The sequence below is a fragment of the Cervus canadensis genome, chromosome 7 (genome assembly GCF_019320065.1).
Source record: "Cervus canadensis isolate Bull #8, Minnesota chromosome 7, ASM1932006v1, whole genome shotgun sequence".
Lineage (NCBI taxonomy): Eukaryota > Metazoa > Chordata > Mammalia > Artiodactyla > Cervidae > Cervus > Cervus canadensis.
The window spans coordinates 56,725,239-56,746,212 of record NC_057392.1 but is presented as its reverse complement, the minus strand read 5'-3'; the positions used below and the strand labels follow the sequence as shown (position 1 = coordinate 56,746,212).

General features: G+C 43.2%; 1 protein-coding gene across 3 annotated transcripts in view; it reads right to left on the bottom strand.

Annotated features, from left to right (window-relative positions):
* The window catches only part of DGKG (diacylglycerol kinase gamma), a 211,674-nt gene that overhangs the window by 160,220 nt on the left and 30,480 nt on the right, over positions 1-20,974 (bottom strand). For all 3 annotated transcript variants that reach the window (XM_043473481.1, XM_043473483.1, XM_043473480.1), the window contains exon 2: positions 5,785-6,100. In XM_043473481.1, the coding sequence (XP_043329416.1) occupies positions 5,785-5,851 (67 nt within the window). In that variant the 5' untranslated portion in view covers positions 5,852-6,100. The remainder of the gene's footprint in view (positions 1-5,784; positions 6,101-20,974) is intronic.

Sequence of the window (20,974 nt, the reverse complement as noted above, 5' to 3'; positions counted from 1 at the left end):
ATAACTAGGCCCTGAGGCGCCTCACCGTGCCATGGGCACTTCTCAACAAGTTCTGCTTTGTCCATTGTAAACTGTAGTAAACTGTGCTGCCCAGAAATAAATCCAGTTCTCTAGAGAGGCCTGATAAGGGTAGGAGAGAATGTAGATATTTATTTGCCTTATTAGAAATTATGAGTCTATTAATACATCCTAAGATCACAGTTGGGCTTCTCCAGAGACTCAGTGGTAAAGAATCTGCTTGCCAAGGCAGGAGACGTAGGTTCAATCCCCGGGTCAGGAAGATCCCCTGGAGTAGGAAATGGCAACCCACTTCAGCATTCTTGCCTGGAGAATCCCATGGACAGTGGAGCTTCATGGGCTACAGTCCATGGGGTTGCAAAGAGTCAGACATGACTGAAGTGACGAGCACACAGGCAAGATCACAGCTAGTAATTTGGTTAAATAAAATAATGTATGTGCACTCAAAAGAAATCTCTATAACCACTAAAAACCATGCTTCTGAAAAGTACTGGGTGATTCGGAAATGCATCATGACACGTTGTGTGCTAGGCAGTGCCCAGAGATGGCTGCTGTCAGTTTTCCTCCCCACTATGTGAACCACTGTCCCATGAGATGTGGAGTCCATTCCTCTACCCCATCATGTCTGGCCCGGGTCTGTGACTGCTTTGAGCAATGGAATGTGGACAGAGTTATGGTCTAGCACTCAATCCAGGTATTGAAAAGGTCTGCTGCTGTTTTTATATCTTGGAGCTCTGAGCCACATGTACAAAATCCAAGTAACCCTGCTGGCAAGAGATGCCACATGGAGAGGCCCTGAAAAAAAGTTGAAGCATTAGTTGTTCAGTCATGTCCAACTCTTTGTGACCTGGACTGTAGCCCATCAAGCGCTTCTGTCCAGAGAAGTCTCCAGAAAAGAATACTAGAGTGGGTTGCCATTTCCTTCTCCAGTGGATCTTCCCTACCCAGGCAGGGACTGAACCTGGGTCTCCCACACTGCAGGCAGATTCTTTACCTTCTGAGTCACCAGGGAAGATGAGAAAGTGCTTGGAGGAACAGGCCCCATGGAGGAGCACCGAGGTACCGGCAAGTGAGTGAACAGGCCATACAGGGTCATGTGAGGCAACCCAGCTGCAATCCCAAACACTGTGGAGCAGGAACAAGTCATCTTGCTGGGCCCTTTCCAGGTGCCCAAGTCACAGGATCACGGGAACAAAACCAAAATGGGTGTTTTGACTTATCAAGTTTTGAGCCTGTTTTGACACGGCAATGGATAACTGAAACATATTGGTAGAGTGAAGACAACAGCACACAAAATAGTCTAGATGTTTTTAAATATATATGCATATGTGTGTAATATGTATTTTAATATTTATATTTATACATAAACATATGAGTTGTGGTTATCACTGAGAGATAGGATCATGTGTGTGTGTGTGCGCGTGCGCTCGGTCGTGTTCAACTCTTTGTGACCCCATGGACTGTAGCCCGCCAAGCTCCTCTGTCCATGGAATTCTCCAGGCTAAGAATACTGGAGTGGGTTGTCATTTCCTCCTCCAGGGGATCTTTCCAACCCAGGGATCAAACTAGCGCCACCTGCACTGCAGGCAGAATTGTTTACCCACTGAGTCATCAGAGAAGTGTGATAGGATCATGAGTAGCTTTAAATTTCATTTTTTCACTTTCAAAATTTTTACATTTGTTTTTATTTCGTAACAAAAAAACTTCTTAAGCTGTCATATTATTGTCATATTATTCTTTTGACAAGCACTCTTAATTCACATTGCACAGTGGTAAAGAATACACCTGCTGATGTAGGAGGTGCAGGAGACCTGGGTTCTATTCCATCCCTGGGTCAGGAAGATTCCCTGGAGTAGGAAATGGCAACCCACTCCAGTATTCTTTTTTTTTTATGCCAGTATTCTTGCCTGGGGAATTGCATGGACAGAGGAGCCTGGTGGGCTACCGTCATAGGGTCACAAAGAGTTGGACATGACTAAGCACACATGCGTGCCATGCCACTGTCAATTATATAATATATATATGTGTGTATATATATATATAATATCCAAGGGTAGTTTAACACAGCTTCTCCCCTGACTGAAGTGCACCAGAGAAGGTGCAAGGTTTATGCTCTTGAAACAGAGCATATCGAAAACCTCTTGTCCTGAAATTCTTGGCCTCTCCTACCTAGAACTCCACTGGAGAAAGTTCTCAATTTTCAGGCTGTACGCTTCAGCTATTCTGCTGTTGTAGAGCTCCTGTTTTTATGGTTATGGAAGAGCAGTTGCTATGGCAATGTAATCTGACTAAACGCCAGAATGCATCTAAAATTGGTAGAAGTGCCTTGTTCAGGGTTTCCTCTGAGGATTAATCATTTTCTAAGAATCACATCTTTTGTTTTTCTTTTCTGTTAGAACAATGGTGCTAGAGCCCCTTGTCCTGTCCTGAGACACAGACAAAATGAGGATGGATCCAAGAAGGATAAAGCTGATGGTTGAAAAAAAGACCACAGAGAAGCCACTTCCTACCAAATACTTGAGTTTCTTTTCACCCCCTGCCTCCACAATGGCTTTGCCACATCTGGACCCCTCTGTCCCTTACTATGCACAGATTCACAGGCTTTGAGGTATCTCTGCTGGCTTCCTTTTGTTCCACAAGTTTTGAGGGTACTTCCTCAGTAATTTCCCATAAATTAGCATCTGTTCATTGCCACATTCCCCATTTTAGCTCTGTGCCTCAGTTCAGATGAGAGATTTCATCCTTCATCCAGAGGACTTGTCTGCCCTCCCTGACCTGGCAACTTTCTCGTCCAGAGCACCCTGCACTCAGCCATCAGATCCATGGCTATACATTTTGCCACTTCGGTCCAAAGGCCACGCCTTGACAGGCAGGGTCCCAGGCCTCCTGCTACCCCCTCGCTCCCCTGTCTGCCTCCCCATCCTCCTGCTCCTTCTCCTCACCTGGCCCAGAAGCTCTTCTTACCTCCGCACAACCTCCCCCTTTGCTCCCCTTCACCTTTGCTCCCCCTGTTTCAACTCCTCCCCCGACCATCTACTATTCACGTCTTAAACTCTTTCCTCCACAGACTTCACCCAGATGAATCCTCTGTTACAAGTTAAGTTGTCTCCCCTGCAAATTTATATGTTGAAGTCCTAATTCCTCAGTACCTCAGAATGTGACCTTATTTGGAAACAGGGTCATGGCAGAGGTAATTAGTTAAGATGAGGTCTTACTAGAGTAGGGTGGGTTCAATCCAAAATGACTCTATCCAGACGTAGAGAACAGACTTGTGGTTGCCAAGGTGAAGTGGGGGAGGGATGGACTGGGAGTTTAGGATTAGCAGATGTAAGCTATTACACACAGGATGGATAAACAACAGAATCCTATCGTATAACATGGGGAACTATATTCAATACCCTTTGATAAATCATTATGGAAAAGAAAATAAAAATGGATGTATATATATGCATAACTGAGTCACTTTGCTGTACTGCAGAAATTAACACAACATTGTAAATCAACTATATGTCAATAAAAAACAAATTTAAAAAGTAAGGATTAAAAAAAAGGCTTTCCACATAAAGAGGGAAATTTGGACAGTGAGACACATGCATAGGGAGAGCACCACGTGAAAACTAAAGGGAGAAGACAGTTACCCATAAGCCAAGGAAACAGATCTTTCCCTCCCAGCCCTCAGGAGGAGCCTGGATGTTGGACTTCTGGCCCTAAGAGCTGTGAGAGACTTTCTGTCATCCTGTGTGTGCTCTGCTTAGTCGCTCAGCTGCGTCTGACTCTTTGCAACCCTGTGGACTGCAGCCCGCCAGGATCCTCTGTCCATGGGGATTCTCCAGGCAAGAATACTGGAGTGGGTTGCCATGCCCTCCTCCAGGAGATCTTCCTGACCAAGGGATGGAACCCAGGTCTCCCACACAGCAGGTGGATTCTTCACCGACGGAGCCACATCCTAAGCCACTCCTTTCAGCCTCCCCCAGCTCCAAATTCCCTTCTCCTTTGTGCACGGTTTCCCTGCTGTCTTGAGTCTGTTCTCTACTTATGTCAAAGTACATTTCTGCCGCCCTAACAAGATTCCGATTCCTCAGGCAAAGCCTTATCTCTCTGCTTCTTCTTCCTCCCTGACAGGGCCTGATACTTTGTTGACCCACAGAGTGGGCAGAATTAGATGAGTTTACCCTGGAGGGTGGTTGCTTGCTCCTTATCAATTCATTTCAGAGGTCTCTAAATCTACTGTCGTCATACAAGAGGACACAGGCTCCAGAGTAGCAGGGAGAGACAGACTTTGCGACCCATGAACTATGCAACCCCATGAACTTTGCAACTCCGTGAAACCCTACCAGGCTCTACTGTCCATGGGATTCTCCAGGCAAGAACACTGGAGTGGGTAGCCATGCCCTTCTCCAGCGAATCTTCCCAAACCAGAGATTGAACCCGGGTCCCCCTGCATTGCAGGCAGATTCTTTACCATCTGAGCCATCAAGGAAGCCCATGACTAACACTTACCCTGGAGGGTGATTCCTTGCTCCTTGCCAATACATTTCAGACTTTCTAAATCTACTGTGGTCATACAAGAGGCCATGGGCTCCAGAGTACCAGGGAGAGATAGACCAGTAGTCCTACAGCTGGATCACATGGAATCATGGGGTGTTAGGCCTGGAGGGACCACAGGGAAAGATCATCTAGTCCAACCCTCTCATTTTGCATAAGAGGACACTAAGGTTGGGGGTGTGGGGGAGGGGATCTAAAGGGTGGGGTGGGTGTTAAGGGCTGTCACATCCCAGAGACTGACTCCCAGACCAGTGCCCTGTGGAAGCGGGGCAGGCTGCCCCACTTCAGAGGATGATCTGCCTGGGCAAGTGCTGTAGGGCAGGTCAAGGAGTGACAGGTTGAATGACCTACAAAAACACCAGTACAATTAATGCGAAGGGAGAGGAGTTAGAAAAATGGGGTGGGGTTAGGAGTGCTGCTGAGGGCTCTGAAAGACAAAGGGCTCTGTAAAAATCAGTGCCGTTGCCCAATCATGACAGGCACTGTGTGTGTGCAGAGTGAAGCGGTCAGCCCGGACCAACTCCTGTCAACAGTCAGGACTAGGAGCGGCCTGCGGGGGGCACAGCTGTGGGCTGTGAGTGTATGTAGGCCTTGCCCCCACTGTGTGCTGATGCACTGACATTGTTCCTGGGTGCAGCTAGTGAAACCGAGAGCCCCATATGAAAGCCCAGGCTTTCCAATACAAAGTGAAAGAAGTGGCATGCATCAGAAAACTGTATCTTACTGAAAGAAGGCTTTGGGTCCAAACTCAAGAGGATATTAAAGAAAATGACTGAGCAACATTGTAACCAAGCAGACTGCAGCCTTTCAAAAGGTAGGCCAGAAAGAGGTTTTGACAAGCTGAGAAAACACAATCTTACATTATTTAAAAAAATGAAGACCGAAAAGGAAAAAGGTATATTCAGGAACTCGACCACAGAAAGCAATATACACAGGATGGGAGTGTGACAAGATGCTCATAGCGTTTAGCTGTGATTTTTTAACCTACTTTTTATTTTTCTTCCCTGGATAGTCCAGATTTCTCTGGTGAGAATGTATCATTTATAGAGTATAAAGATAATCGCATTTTTATGTTTAAAGACACAAATTCTATTTTTATAAGGAGATAATAAGTTGATCTCATTCTCTTTGCTTTGCTATGATACACTACTCTGCTCTCCAAAAATGCTCTCCCCAACCAAGAGGAAATCCCAACCGAGATGGGTCCATCCGTTTACTCACATTCCGCATATTTCTGCAGTTGGCCAAATTCTTCTGGAGTGAGGGACACCCAGCGATCTTCACTCATCTTCCCTGGGTGTGAGCGCTTGAGGCTTGGGAGAGAGTTTTGTTTACCAGGCTGTAGCCGTGGCCCAGCTTAGGGCCTGGCTCATTGCAGGTACGTGACAGACAAGCCCTTCAGGAAATTTCTCGAGGACCCAAGTGTCTATGGCAGCAGCAGGTATCGTTGAGCAGATGAGAGAAGACCTCTGCTATTCCTCAGGCAAAAATATCCTTCTATCGGTAGTCAAGGTATATTCAGAAATCCTTGCTCTTCCTGGGGCGAGTAGAAAAGAAATTGTGAATGAGAATGTTAGAATACACGTCATCTTTTCTTATTAAAAAAAAAAAAAATTCCCAAATGTTCTTTGCTGAAAGCTCTATTGGAGACAGTGGTTTCCAAGCAGTGGGGGAATGCCACCCCAGGGAAGAAGAGGACATACAGACCGGACAAATACAAGTCCAGACAGCTGGATGGCTGGGGTGGGGGTTGGGTAGCCCGGATGAAGAGGCAGCCATACTCCTAAACTCTGGGAAATTGTAAACGTCCCTCGTCAGAGGTGGTAGTAAGGCCGCCTAAGAGCATCCTCCAGGCGTGAAAATACTCCAGGCTGTCGGGTGTTTCATGAGAAAGCACAGGGACGGTAGCCCACAGGGCGTGTTTTGAAAGGTAAGCCCATCTCTTCTCCACTGATTTCTAAATTCCACCATTAGAGCTGCTTACCTTCCTCTGATGAGTCACGAAACCACTCTGCAAATTCAAATACCAACCCTCCCCCTCAAGGTTGGCTGGCATCTTAAGTGACTCTTTCCTCTTAGAACCATAAAAATATAATTAGAGGGAAGGCCTGCCTTTCTGGTGCAGATCAGCCTAAGAGAGGAGGGAGTGGATTCAGACAAATACTTAATATCTTTTCCTTTGAGCCCCTCGTGGCTCCACCAGTTCTAAATCAGTTTAATGGGTTGTGAAATTAATGTGGCAGGCTAAGACCAGCATCTAAAAACATGATATAGAATAGCACAGAATGGAATGGAATGATGGAATTGAAAATAAGAGTGCATCTCCTTTCAGTTATACATACATGTATACACCTACCACAATGCAACATGTATCTCTTATTCTGAGTTGAGGTTTAAAAATGTTGAAAAGTCACCAGCCAAATAGGACAAGAAATAAAGACTGATGTTACCAAAAATCAAACCCAGTTTTAATAAAAGAGAATCCACTGTTGAGTCAGGGTTGAAGGCAAGTCTGCGAGTCTGGGGATCTGAGGAATGAAGGGGCTGGAAGAGATGATGGAGTGAGGAAGCAGAATGGACAGTTCTCTGGGGTGGCACATAGACTTGGTTGGTATGGACCTGGATGGCTGAGCTAGAGCCGAGGGAAAGTGCAGGCAGAAGATAGATGTTCTGTAAGGACAGCAGCCTCTGTAAGACCTTCCATTAGTCGGAGCTCACCAACAGTAGGAAGAAATACATGGCAAGGGAGTGAGATGCTTGTGTATCAGGGAGCATCCAAACTCTAGTTTCTCTCCTTAAAAAGTTTAATTTTCTTCTTAATCCACTGGCCAACTGAATTCTGTTTCTGGGCACTTGGTCTTGCCTAGTTTCCAGTCATGAAACTTAATTAAGGGAACCCTCACTAAAATGGAGCGGTGAGGCCAGAAGGGGGAGTTCTCATGCAATTGCCACAGAAGTCAATTATAGGAGGAATTGTCAATCATAGACTCCAACAGTTCAGTTCAGTCGCTCAGTCGTGTCCATCTCTTTGCGACCCCATGGACTGCAGCATGCCAGGCTTCCCTGTCCATCACCAAGTCCCCAAGCCTACTCAAACTCATGTCCATTGAGTCAGTGATGCCATCCAACCATCTCATCCTCTCTCATCCCCTTCTCCTCCTGCCTTCAATCTTTCCCAGCATCGGGTCTTTTCAAATAAGTCAGTTCTTCACATCAGGTGGCCAAAGTACTGGAGTTTCAGCTTCAGCATCAGTCCTTCCAATGATTATTCAGGATTGATTTCCTTTAGGATGGACTGGTTGGATCTCCTTGCAGTCCAAGGGGCTCTCAAGGGTCTTCTCCAACACCACAGTTCAAAAGCATCAATTCTTTGGCCCTCAGCTTTCTTTATAGTCCAACTCTCACATCCATACATGACTACTGGAAAAACCATAGCTTTGACTAGACAGACCTTTGTTGGCAATGTAAAGTGTCTGCTTTTTAATATGCTGTCTAGGTTGGTCATAACTTTTCTTCCAAGAAGTAAGCATCTTTTAATTTCATGGCTGCAGTCACCATCTGCAGTGATTTTGGACCCCAACAGAAGGAGTATTAATGGGAAAGAACCATCAAGCACAGACCAACAGGAAAAGATATACATTGCATTTCCTACAAAAAACTGACTACCTCAGGGACTTCCCTGGTGGTCCAGTAGCTAAGACTCTGTGCTCCGAATGCAGGGGGCCTTGGTTCAATCCCTAGTCAGGGAACTAGATCCTACATGCAGCAACTAAGACACAGAGAAGCAAAATAAATAAATAAATAAATGAAAAATAAATAGTTTCTTTGAAAAAAAAAAAAGGAAATTGACCACCTCCACAACTCAACAACGAATGAGTAATGGTCATCACCATGAACTCTCACTTTTCTCTCATGGACTTTTGCTCAAAACACCCCCTTCTCAACTTCCTCCTTTTTCTTGATAAAATAACATTCCTCTCTTTTATATATTGGACTTCTCTGTGGCTTTTGCCACAACTCACTTGTTCCAAAGTGCAATTCCTCTGCTATGCTTGAATAAATCCATTTGCTGTTAAAATAACTGGGTGTTCTTTTTTTAAGGTCAAAACCACTGACCCAATTGCCAAATCCAACAGGCACGTTCAGGCCTTCCTCGAATTATTTGCACCCTCTGTGGCCTTATCCTCAGCAGAAAACAACCCCCTGGAAACTCTTTCATCTTTCTAAGTGTTCCTCCTCAGTCTCCTTCCACTTCTTTTGCCACTGTTAAATACTGTGTGTTGAATACTGCCCCATCCTCACCCTATATCCCTTCCCTGGGGAACTTCATCCACCTCCATGATTTCAATAACTCCCAGGCATGCTGCTCGTTGCCTCAGTCATGTCCAACTCTTTGTGACCCCATGGACTGTAGCCCATCAGGCTCCTCTGTTCATGGGATTCTCTAGGCAAGAACACTGGAGTGGGTTGCCATGCCCTCCTCCAGGGGATCTTCCTGACCCAAGGATCAAACCCGGGTCTTCTTCATTGCAGGCAGCTTCTTTACCACTAGTGCCACCTCCAGGCCTGCATGCTCCCTTCACTCCAGATCTGCATATTCAACTGTCTACTGTGACGGGGCTTGCACTTTGGGTTTCCCCCATAGCTCAGTCGGTAAAGAATCTGCCTGCAATGCAGGAGACCCAGGTTCAATCCCTGGGTTGGGAAGATCCCCTGGAGAAGGAAATGGCAACCCACTGCAGTATTCTTGCCTGGAAAATCCCATGGACAGAGGAGCTTGGCGGGCTGCAGTCCATGGAGTCGCAGAGTCGGGCACGACTCAGCGACTACCACTTCAACACACTTCACTGTGACTTCCTTGTTTGTCCCAAACTACCCTCAATGAGCACCTTTCCATGCCTCCAACCTGCCCCTCCTCTGCATTCTGATCATGCCCAAGAAGAACCAATACAATACCCAGGCCAGAGGTTTGAGGCTGAGCTCCTCGTTCTTTTTTTCCTACAAGCCCAGGCACCAGTCTGAGAGCGTGACTGTCCACTGGGTGTTCCACTTCAGCACCTCCCCCCCACCTCCATCATGCCAGCTGGTCTGTTAACTCAGACCCTCATCTGCCTGGTCTCTGACTACAGCCTCCTGACAGTCTGCCTGCCTTGGCTTCTGCTTTCTTCCCCTTGTTTGGCTCTAAATTGCCAACCGAATCACATCTTCCAAGTCATAAAATTCTTCAGTGGTTTCTATTGCCTATAGAATAAAACGTAGTCTTCTTTTCATGATACATAAAGCTTTTTACGATCTGGCCTCTGACTATCAACTCAGTCCAAAAGTGAGGCCTTTAGAAAAATTTTCCATCATACAAGGGAATTCAGCATTGCAATTGCTATAAACACTGATGCTGGATGCTTACTTTACATTGTGCTCGTTGCTTTATATATGTCATCTAATTTCATCCTCATAACAACCATGGAAATTAAGCTTTGCCTTCCCTATTTTTAGATAAGGAAAATGAGGCAAGACGTTTAGTAAATATGGTAAGAAGAAAGAAGGAATCCCCTGATGCTTTTGTGTAAAAATGCCTCTCTGATCTTGCCATTCTGCATACTTTCAGAAATGCAGAGCTCTGACAGGACCCAGAGACACACTGCATGATGGAACACCATGGAACTTGAACTCAAAAGGCAGGGGATTTGAGTCCTGTTTCTGCCTCTTATCAATTATTTGACTTTAGACAAGTGTTCCATTTTCTGAACCTTGGGGTCCTCATCTTAAAAATGAGAATAACTAATTAAAAAAACTCACTGAATTAGTATTAGGATTGAGTTAATATATGCGAAGAACAAACACCCCCCCTCCCCAAACTGCACCTGGTATAATGCCTGTCACATACTGGAACCTAAACAAATCATTATTGTTACCATCCTATTGCAAATACAACACTGAGCAATACAACAAGCCAGCAGCTGCCAGCAGCTGGGTTCTTTGGGTTGTGCTGTAGATTTCTGAACTTGATATCCTGCTCCAGGTTGTAGTAATTTTGTAACTGCTCATCAAACTTTTATCCACTGATGGTTTTAGCACCCACTGATGGTTCTTTCCTGGATTAATTATTACCACGATAGTGAATTTCTAATTCCACCCTCGCTTCTATATTTATTAGCTGGATTATACTGTAAGAGAGAGCTTTCTCTTCCTTATTTTTTATACTAGACTATACTTTCTTTATACTATAAATACGACACATACCATAGATATATAAAATGCTTATGTAAATATACATGATAAATATGTAAGTATAATATGCTTATTACATTTCCACATAATGTATATTTACTTATATTCATAGATTCTTACTTTATTCAATGGGTTATGATCCATTACCATCATTATTTGTTTTGAGTCCAAATTGTCCCAGATCTGGCCAGAGCAAGCTCATTCAAAGTGATTCCTTATTCTTCAGACATATTCCTATCATTCTTTGATCACATCTTTATTTTCTGATACTACAAAATATTTCAGGCTCATCTTGTACTTCCTCAGTTCTGGTCCTAAAATCAGTCATTTTTCAAAAGAGCCCTGATTCCTTTTAGTGGAGAATGGATTTTGAAACCAAGGTTTGGGTACTAGGTATGCTCTTTGCTACTGAGGTCTCACTTCTTCTAGGCCCTATTGGTTACAGAGCTAGGAAACAGATGCGCGTATACACACATAGCTCATTTCTGGCTATTTATCTTTCCAACCATCCTTCCATCCATCTATGAATGTTAAAAACCCCAGATGCACACTCATACACTACACAAAGTCAATTGTAGCCTCCTCTCATTCCATACTGTTAAACTCCTTTCTCCAACAAACTGTTTCCATTATCGACAATGTACTTTTCTCAATTCTAAACTATACAGAAAGTAATTTCAGAAGTGCTAGCCACATCTCTGTGAAAAACAGAGTTCTAGATTTATTTACAGCTCCTTTGTCTTTAGCCAATACCCTCAAAGTACTATTTTCAAAAGTTACTCAGGTTAGTTCTTTCCTACTCCCATTCATTCCTGTTTGTATTTCACTGTAGAGATTTTTCTCCATTCCCACAGATTCTTTTTTAGTATGGTTTCAAAAGTCAGAACTATATAAAAAACAGTGTCTTGCTTTCCCGTTTCCTTTACTCTGTTCCCACCCGCCTTCTTTCCATCTTTTCTCCCACCCAATCCTTATGTTTTCTAGTTTATTCTTCCTGTTTATTTTCACATCAGTGAGCAGATATATGGATATTTTCTTATTTCCCCTTCTCTATCATACAAAAGGTAGCACACTGTGGACTGTTTTTTGTACACTGTTGGTTTCACTTAACAGTATATCCTGTGAATCACTTCATATCTGTGCTAGATAACCTCTGCATTTAAAACCAAATTTGACTCTAGCATTTACCTCCTTAAACCTTTTAGAGGCCTCCTTTGTCTTCCAGGATAAAAGGCAGGTTCTTCAGCCCATTCCAGAAGATCCTTTATCTGTGGTGCAGCTCATCTCCGCATCCTTACTCCAATGACCTCCTGCTCCACATACTCCCTGTTACAGCCAAACCAACCTACCATGTCCCCCTAGCACCTGGCAAAATATCTGACACATGGCAAGGCCTCATGAACATTAGTCAATGGACTGACAAACCCACCACGCCTTTAATCTACCTGGAGTTCCCTTCACTCCTTCCTCCTCCTAACAAACCAGTACTCTGGCTCTAGATACAAAGGTCATTTCTTTCTATAGCTTTTCAAAAACTTTTTTTTAGCAAATCAAGCTATTCTCCTAGCTGTATTCCTATAGAACACAGAAATCATTTATATTTTCCTATTGTAGTAGTTGATGGGAGACAGATATCTGAACAGATAATGAACACATGAGCTGGTAAGAGGAGTGATACAGATATGGACAGGGAACTATGAGGCCAGCCAATGTGTCTGTAGCAGGCACAGGGCAGATGGAAAGATTTCTGAGGAAGTTGAGAAGGAGTAACAAGGTAAAGAGGTACATGTTGCAACAACTCAACAAATACTTCTGTTATTATAACTGCTGTTCCACTGCAGCGCAGTGCTTGGCTTCCTAGTGGAAGAAACTGGAACATTTTTTTAAAATGTTATTTTATATTATAGTTGATTTACAATTTTGTGTTAGTTTCAGCTATACAGCAAAGTGATTCCTTTATACATATACACATATCCATTCTTTTTCAGATTCTCTTCTCATAAAGGTTATTACAGAATATTGAGTAGAGTTCTCTGTGCTATACATTAGGTCCTTGTTGATTATTTATTTTATACATAGCAGTATATATTTGTTAATCCCAAACTCCTAATTTATCCCTCCCCCTCCACATCTCCCCCTTTGGTAACAATAAGCTTGTTCTTGAAGTCTGAGTCTGTTTCTATTTTGTAAATAAGTTCATTTGTACCATTTTTTTTTAGATTCAACATATAAGTGATATCATGTGATATTTGTCTCTGTCTGACTTATTTCACTTAGTATGATAATCTCTAGGTCCATCCATGTTGCTACTAAACGGCATTATTTCATCCTTTTTTATTGCTGAGTAATATTCCATTGTGTATATATATCACATCTTTATTCTTTCATTTGTTGATGGACATCTAGGTTGCTTCCATGTCTTGGCAACTGTAAACAGGGCTGCAATGAACATTGGGGTGCATATATCTTTTCAAATTATGGTTTTCTCCATATATAAGCCCAGGACTGGGATTGCTGAATTATGTGGTAGCTCTATTTTTAGTAAAGCTGCACCATTCTTTATTTCCATCAGCAAACACTGCCTGACTCTCCAGATAGTCACTGCTGACCATGCTCCCACATGACAGTCCCCTCTGTTTGTCTGCCTTTTGACAGAGATGACAGCTACAACACAAGAGGGCTTGCTCCAGCTGACATCTCTTGGCATTTCCCTACCAGCAGCCTGCCCTATCACTCCCCTCTTGGGGCCTCTTTACAGTGTGAACAATCTTCTTATTACCACCCTCAACATCTTGGCTGGCAGAAAAGAAAATGTAATAGGATCTTCTAAATAGCACTCAGATTAGATATTGTCAGGCTTGGGTGGAAGAAGAGTGTTTTATGTTCCTACAACTAAGCCAATCTGAGCACTTGCTTGAGCTCCCCTGGCCTTGGTTGCTTGTCTAAAAATGAGGGGGTGGGAATAATGGTTTCAAACACATTTTCTAGCTCTGCAATTTTGCATAGTGGATCAAACCCTATTTGTTCTGTACAGATGTCAGCATGGAAATCACAAGTCAGAAGGAAGACAGCAAATTCAATGGGTATTGAATTGCACCCCAGGTCTCTCTATTCATTCGAATGAATCAGCTACAGACAATTATCTAGGAACAAACACCTCTTCATCTCTTCTTTGCTCTCATAATAACATTAATTCATGAATACAGCATCAGATTGGGGGAGATTATTTATATATGTCTGATGACTTATAACAAACTGCAATGAGTATATTTTTTAAAGGGAAGACTCACTAAAAACTAGTGATTTTTTGAAAAGATATGAACCCCTCTCTTTTCCCAGAAGGGTTCAGATCCTTCCAAAAAAATCACTAGTCAGATCTTGATAGCTGTACCATCTCTGGGCTTTTGCTCTTGCTGATCCTTCTTCAACTCTGCAACTCCTACACAGCCTTTGGAGTTCAGTTCAAGTATCACCTTCTCTAAGAATCTCCCTTTAATTGCTTGCACTGGGCTGGACATATCATCTCTGGTCTCCAATAACTCCTTGGGCTTTTCCATTGTGGCACTCACCACACTGCAGTGTCTTTACCTACTGCAAGACTCTAGGCCCCTTCAGGGTTGAAACAGTGCCCTGTCCACTGTATACCTCTAGTTATTAGAAGATTCCTAAGGGTTCACTTCTTGACCACTAGGAAAGTGGTTTTCAACTTTTTTTTTTTTTGGACTGAGACCATCTGCCTGGAGCAATCAGGTGCTCTGTGACAACCTAGAGGGGTAGCAGGGGGTGGGAGGTGGGAGGGGGGTTCATGAGGGAGGAGACATATGTATAGCTATGGCTGATTCATGTTGATGTATGGCAGAGACCAACACAATATTGTAAAGCAGTTATCCTCCAGTTAAAAATAAATAAATTAAAAAGAGCTATGTGCTAACCAAGAACTGGAGAGGAATGAAAGACACTAGTTGATGTAAAACTGATAATATTAGTTCTGAGTCACTTATAATTAAAAGAAACATGAATCAGTGTATATATTTTAATATTAAAATAATGACCCACATAAAAATACCCTGATGCTGGGAAAGATTGAAGGCAAAAGGAGGAGGAGGCAGTGGAGGATGAGATGGTTAGATAGCATCACCAACTCAATGGATATGAATTTGAGCCAACTCCAGGGGATAGTGGAGGACAGAGGAGTCTGGCAGTCTACAGTCCACAGAGTTATGTGACTTAGTGACTGAACAACCACAACAAATGACCCATAAATTTTTAACTATAATCTATAAACTTATAATAGTCACCTTAATATGCTTAATATATAGGATGTTAGGGCTTATGTAACTTGCTTGAATTAATCAATGTCACCTGTGTGATAGTCTATTACACTGATGGCTCACACCTCCTGACATTCATACTCTTTTTATTCTTTACCCCTTGAATCCGGGCTGCACATGTGACTTGCTTTAACGTGCAGTAGAAGTGATGTTGTGCACGTGTTAGGCCTAAGCTTCAAGGCCTGGCAGCTTGCACTTCTGTGTTCTTGGAAGCACTGGAGAGATCACAGAGAAACCATGTGGACAGAGGGAGGAGAACCCAGAAACCCAGCTGATTACAAGTGAAACCTGTGTGGTGAGATCCCAGCCAAACCATCCAGTCACTGTGCAGTCACGTAAGCCACCCTGGCTGCGAGGAAGCACCTGAAACCACTTCACATTTCACAGCTTCAGCAGACATGATGTAGAGCAGTCATGAGCTGTCCCTGCTGAGCCTGTCTCAGTTCTTGACGCATGGAATCATGCAGAATAATAAAATAACAGTTGGGCCACTCCATTTTAGGGTAGTTAGTTATGCACTCATAAATAATCCAAACAACTCAAAGAGGCACGTTTGGGTTTGGATTACATATGTATCTGTTTAGCAAGAGAATATCATGATTCATGCTTGAACTAAAGCTTGTTCATGTCTTAAAATCTAGTAATTGGAAAATTACAGGCCTAAAATATGTTTGATGCAAATATGTATCACTGCCTGCTGTCAGGTTAACCAAATGTCCTCCACAAACTAATGTGATAATGATGAAGTTAAACGAACTACCATTTCTAATTAAAAAGCAAGAAGAGCGGTAGCTGAACACCAAAACAGACTCAAAGCAAGTCTGACATTGCAATGGTAACAGCATGACTTTACTCCATGTCACAGGAATCCAACCATCTGGCTGAGTGAGGAGGCAGTCATTGCTGAGCATTTAGAGGCAGCCTGACTTCAAAGATAACTGAATTAGAGCCCCTAGGGAACTTGGTAATGATCTAATTTGAGTTCATGAATAGCAAGTATGAGTAATCCCTAATAACTCACTTAGTAAATTACCAGCATATAGTTCTTACACATACACAAAAATAAAAGTCTCGAATTTGCGTGCTACCCAAAAGAATTCAGGGAGGACTTGCATTTGAGGACTCTGCATCTCTTAGTGGCCTCAGAGTGAATATAAGAAGCCCTGCTCTGGGGAAGGTGTGAAAATGTCAGGCTGAACAGAGATGTCTAGGTGCAGGGGGCTGGTACCCAGGAGAGGCATGCAGTCTCCTGGGAGAAGCTGAGACCTGCTACTTGAGGGGCTGCCTGTGCTATCAGACTGTGGAGTGTTTACATCCCATGGCGTTCACAGCTCAAGTGGGCTCATTCATTCATTCATTTGTTCTCCCATTCTAAACAGTCATTAAAATATAAGCCATGGCAGCAACCTTCCCGTATAGACTGTCACACATCTGGTGCTTTGCACACTGCATCTGTGATACTCACTCACCAAACCCTAAGAGGAAGATATTTTATAACTGTAAGAAACAGCCCCAGAATGATTTTCCTAAGTTCATCCACCAGTAAGTGACAGAACTGATATTCAAAATCAAGTCTGTTTAGTTCCAAAGCTCATGATCTTTCTTTCACCTAACACCACTGGATGAATACCTACTGAGTATCTAAGTGCTGATACCATCAAAAAACCCACCAAGGAGAGCCTAAACCCTCAGCCTCAAACTGGAAGGTAAATTAGAAGCCAGAGGAAAAACCAAGACACGCACCTGGAAAGCTAATACTATTTGAGGGGGAAAAATCTATATAAAACTTGAACAGAGAATGTGAAAGAGTGAAAAATATGCAGGAAGTTTGAGGTAAAACATGAGACTTCAAAAAAAATTGTTCTTGCTCTGGGGCCACCTTTAACTTTTCTCAAAAATGTGGGAGAGCATTCACTTGGCTCTGCCAGTAGGTGTGCGCTACAGTGAAAATGCTAAACAAATGGGGCTGTAAACAGCAAGACCAAGGTCCAATTCTGGACTCCAGAGCTGAGGGGATGATGTAGAGATAAGAGCACAAGAGGAGGCCTCCTTCACAAAACTACCACCTGGGGAAAATGACTTACATCTCATGTCAGGGAGCCTTCTTCTCAAAGCACTAGGCACAAGTCTGGGAATGGAATTAGAACAGAATTCAAATCTTGGGTCTACCACTTACAACCATGTGACATTAAACCAGTGTTCTTCATTTCTACATGGCAGTAACAGTAGCAGTAGTACATCTTTCCAGGGCTGTTCTGAGAATTATTCGGATAATGTTTTATGAGAGTCATAGCAAGTAAAATTTCCTATTAGTGGTTCTTAAAATGTGGCCCTAATACCAACAGTACCAGCATCAACTGGTAAATTCACAGACCCCATTGCAGATCTATAGAAATTCAGGGTGATCCAACAATTTTGTGTTTTGTAGACCCCTAGGGATTCTGATCGGAGAAGGCAATGGCACCCCACTCCAATACTCTTGCCTGGAAAATCCCACGGACGGAGGAGCCTGGTAGGCTGCAGTCCATGGGGTCGCTAAGAGTCCGACATGACTGAGCAACTTTACTTTCACGTTTCACTTTCATGCATTGGAGAAGGAAATGGCAACCCACTCCAGTGTTCTTGCCTGGAGAATCCCAGCGACGGGGGAGACTGGTGGGCTGCCATCTATGGGGTCACACAGAGTCGGACACGACTGAAGTGACTTAGCAGCAGCAGCAGGGATTCTGATACAAGGCAGTGTTTTTAAGCACTGCTTTACACTAATGTAAGGGATAGGATGAAGAAGAGAAGCTTGGATGATGTGGAGCTATTCCTTCTCCTTCCGGGGGCCCGAAAGCAGACAGACTTTGAACCTCTCAGTCAGTTCTACTTTCTCAAGGCAGAAAAACATAACAGAGTTATGCCAGAGTCCCCTGACTGCCAGATGGCTGTCACCGTGCTGAGCTCCTAAAATTCTCATGTTATGATATATTCCCCATGGAATTTCCCTTTCTTTACAAGCTGGATCTATTCTTCATACTCCTACTATGACATTTTGTGCCAAATATATAATCCAGAGAGGGTACAGAACAGATAATAGGAGTCTCCTACCATCAAGTGAAGGGCAAAACTCTACAAACAGAAGAGCATGAGAGGGCGAGAAAATGACAAAGTCTACTTGTACCACAGAGCATCCATGTGTCAGGAATGGGGTAGTCACAGAAGAGACATCTCCAGCAGGAGTATGAATCTCTGGCAGGACTAGAAAGACAGCGCTGTAAAAATACCGGGTATCCTGGAGGCTGCGGTAGTGTGGCTTGCTGTGTGCTTGTGTGTGCTAACAATAACCAAAACAAGACCACACCAAAGAGACAACACTCAAGTTTGGAAGTATATGAAACCACATTCAGCTTGGAAAGTTCCTGTGGGCCAGGAGGAACTTGTGGTAAGCCGGCTCACGAATAGTCTCAGATTCACAAACCCTCCTGTCCCTCCTCTGCTACCTGAGCATCTCCATTCTCTAACTGTCCTCTCCTTTTCCTTCTTCCCGCCTCCTGCTTCCCAGAACAATCTAAACAATAGCTGCTATTTATTGAGAATATACTGCCTTCTTCATATTAATATAATCTTTCGAGGTATGTATTATTATGCCACTGTATCTAGGTTCAGACTCCTTGCAGGCAGCTTGAGCCATTATTATTCAAACCCATGTATGCCTCAGGCAAAGCCCATACTTTCTCCAGCACCGGTGCTGGATTTCAGATCTAGGAAAATTACTAATACTATCTTTAGATTGTAGACTGCCTGAGGATCAATTTTCTGGCTCATTTTAGGAACCCAGGATTCAGTTTATAGAAGACTCTGGACAGTCCTGTGCCTCTTCCTCCATCCATAAAGCAGTAATATCCTTCGGGCAATTACACAACAATGATTCAGCACCATGGACAACAGCGCCTAGGCACGGCTACACCTTACACTGACCCCTGACAACATGCCCCTAGATGGCCTCCTCCCACCTCAGAGGTGTTCAGGCCCCAATTTGAAAAACAACTTATTAATAACAGTTAACCTTTACAACATTCCAGACAGTCCTAAGCAATTTATGTGAATTATCTGGTTGACTACTCTGAATAACCCTAAGAGGTAGATACAACTATACCTATTTTAAATATAAGGAAACTAAAGAACAGAGGGTTAAAGTAATTTGTCCTAATTTATATAGCTATGAATTAATAAATACAGGATTAAAATCCAGATAATCTGATAGTGTGGATGGTTCATCACCATCTTATGCCACATGACATAACAAGGGCACTAAAATCATATGGGAATACTTGGCAATAGATTGGTCATCAAGAAAACACAAAAATATTTATAACAATTTTAAAATATTCTGATTTGAGTAAAAATACAAGATCTAGAATATTTCATAGGTGGCTCACCATTTCCAGATTCAGAAACACCACAGTTTGATGGAGTTTTGGAAACTGAGAAAAAAGGTACATTCATTTCCCAGGCAGATCAGAGAAGGGGAGATGGTGTGACTTGGAACCCTTGGGTGGAACCCTGGTTCTGATATTAAGGAATAGATGACCTTGAGCAAGTCAATTCTACTCTCTAGATCTCAAATTCCTCATCTGATAATTGCAGACAGTGGGATAAGTAATATTTAAGGTTCACTCAAAAAGTCAAAAGCTATGGCTTTTCTAGTAGTCATGTATGGATGTGAGAGTTGGACCATAAAGCAGGTTGAGTGCTGAAGAATTGATGGTTTTGAACTGTGGTGTTGGAGAAGACTCTTGAGAATCCCTTGGACTGCAAGGAGATCAAACCAGTCAATCCTAAAGGAAATCAACCCCGAATACTCATTGGAAGGACTGATGCTGAAGCGCCAATACTTTGGCCACCTGATGTGAAGAGATGACTCACTGGAAAAGACCCTGATGCTAGGAATGATTGAAGGCAGGAAGACAAGGGGATGACAGAGGATTCGATGGTTGGGTGGCATCACCGACTCAATGGACATGAGTTTGAGCAAGCTCCAGGAGATGGTGAAGGACACGGAAGCCTTGTGTGCTGCAGTCCATGGGGTTGCAAAGAGCTGGATACGACTCAGTGACCGAACAAAAACAACTAAAAGTAACTACATTTTCCTTCTGGAAATGTTAGACATCAACTCTTTGCTCTTGCCACATGGTATCTGGTGCCAGTATTTTAGGATGGGAAATGTCATTTGTTTTTATACTCATTTAAAGCATACTTCATTGGATAGAGACAATAATAAGACATTATTGCTACTGTACCAAATTGTTAACAATTTTAAAACAAGGGACATCCTTGTTGGTAAGAAAGCAAGGAGACAGAAACTCTCCAACACTGCTCATACTGAAGCATATTAGCCAAAACAGCACTATATATCAACAGCCTTAAAATGTACATTCCTGTGTAATTTTACTTCCGTACATGTATCTTAAAGTAACTGTGGATTTTAGAGGTAGTGGCCAAGATGATGGAGTAGAAGGACCCTGAGCACATCTCCTCCCATGGACACCCCAAAATTACAATTATTTACAGAGCAACTATTGATAAGAAAAGCCAAAAGACTAGCAGAAAAGATCTTCTACAACTAAATAAAGAGGGGGCCACAACAAGAGAGCAAAAGGAACAGAGATGTGATATAGTCAAGATTCATACCCCTGGGTGTGTGACCCACAAACAAGAGGATAATCAGAGTTGCAGAGGTTCTCCCCAAGGAGTGAGTGACCTGAGCCCCACATCAGGGAGGCTCAGGGAAGGGGTCCTGCACTGGGAAGATGAGCCCCCCAGAACATTTGGCTTTGAAAGCTAATGGGCCTTACTTTCGGGAGATC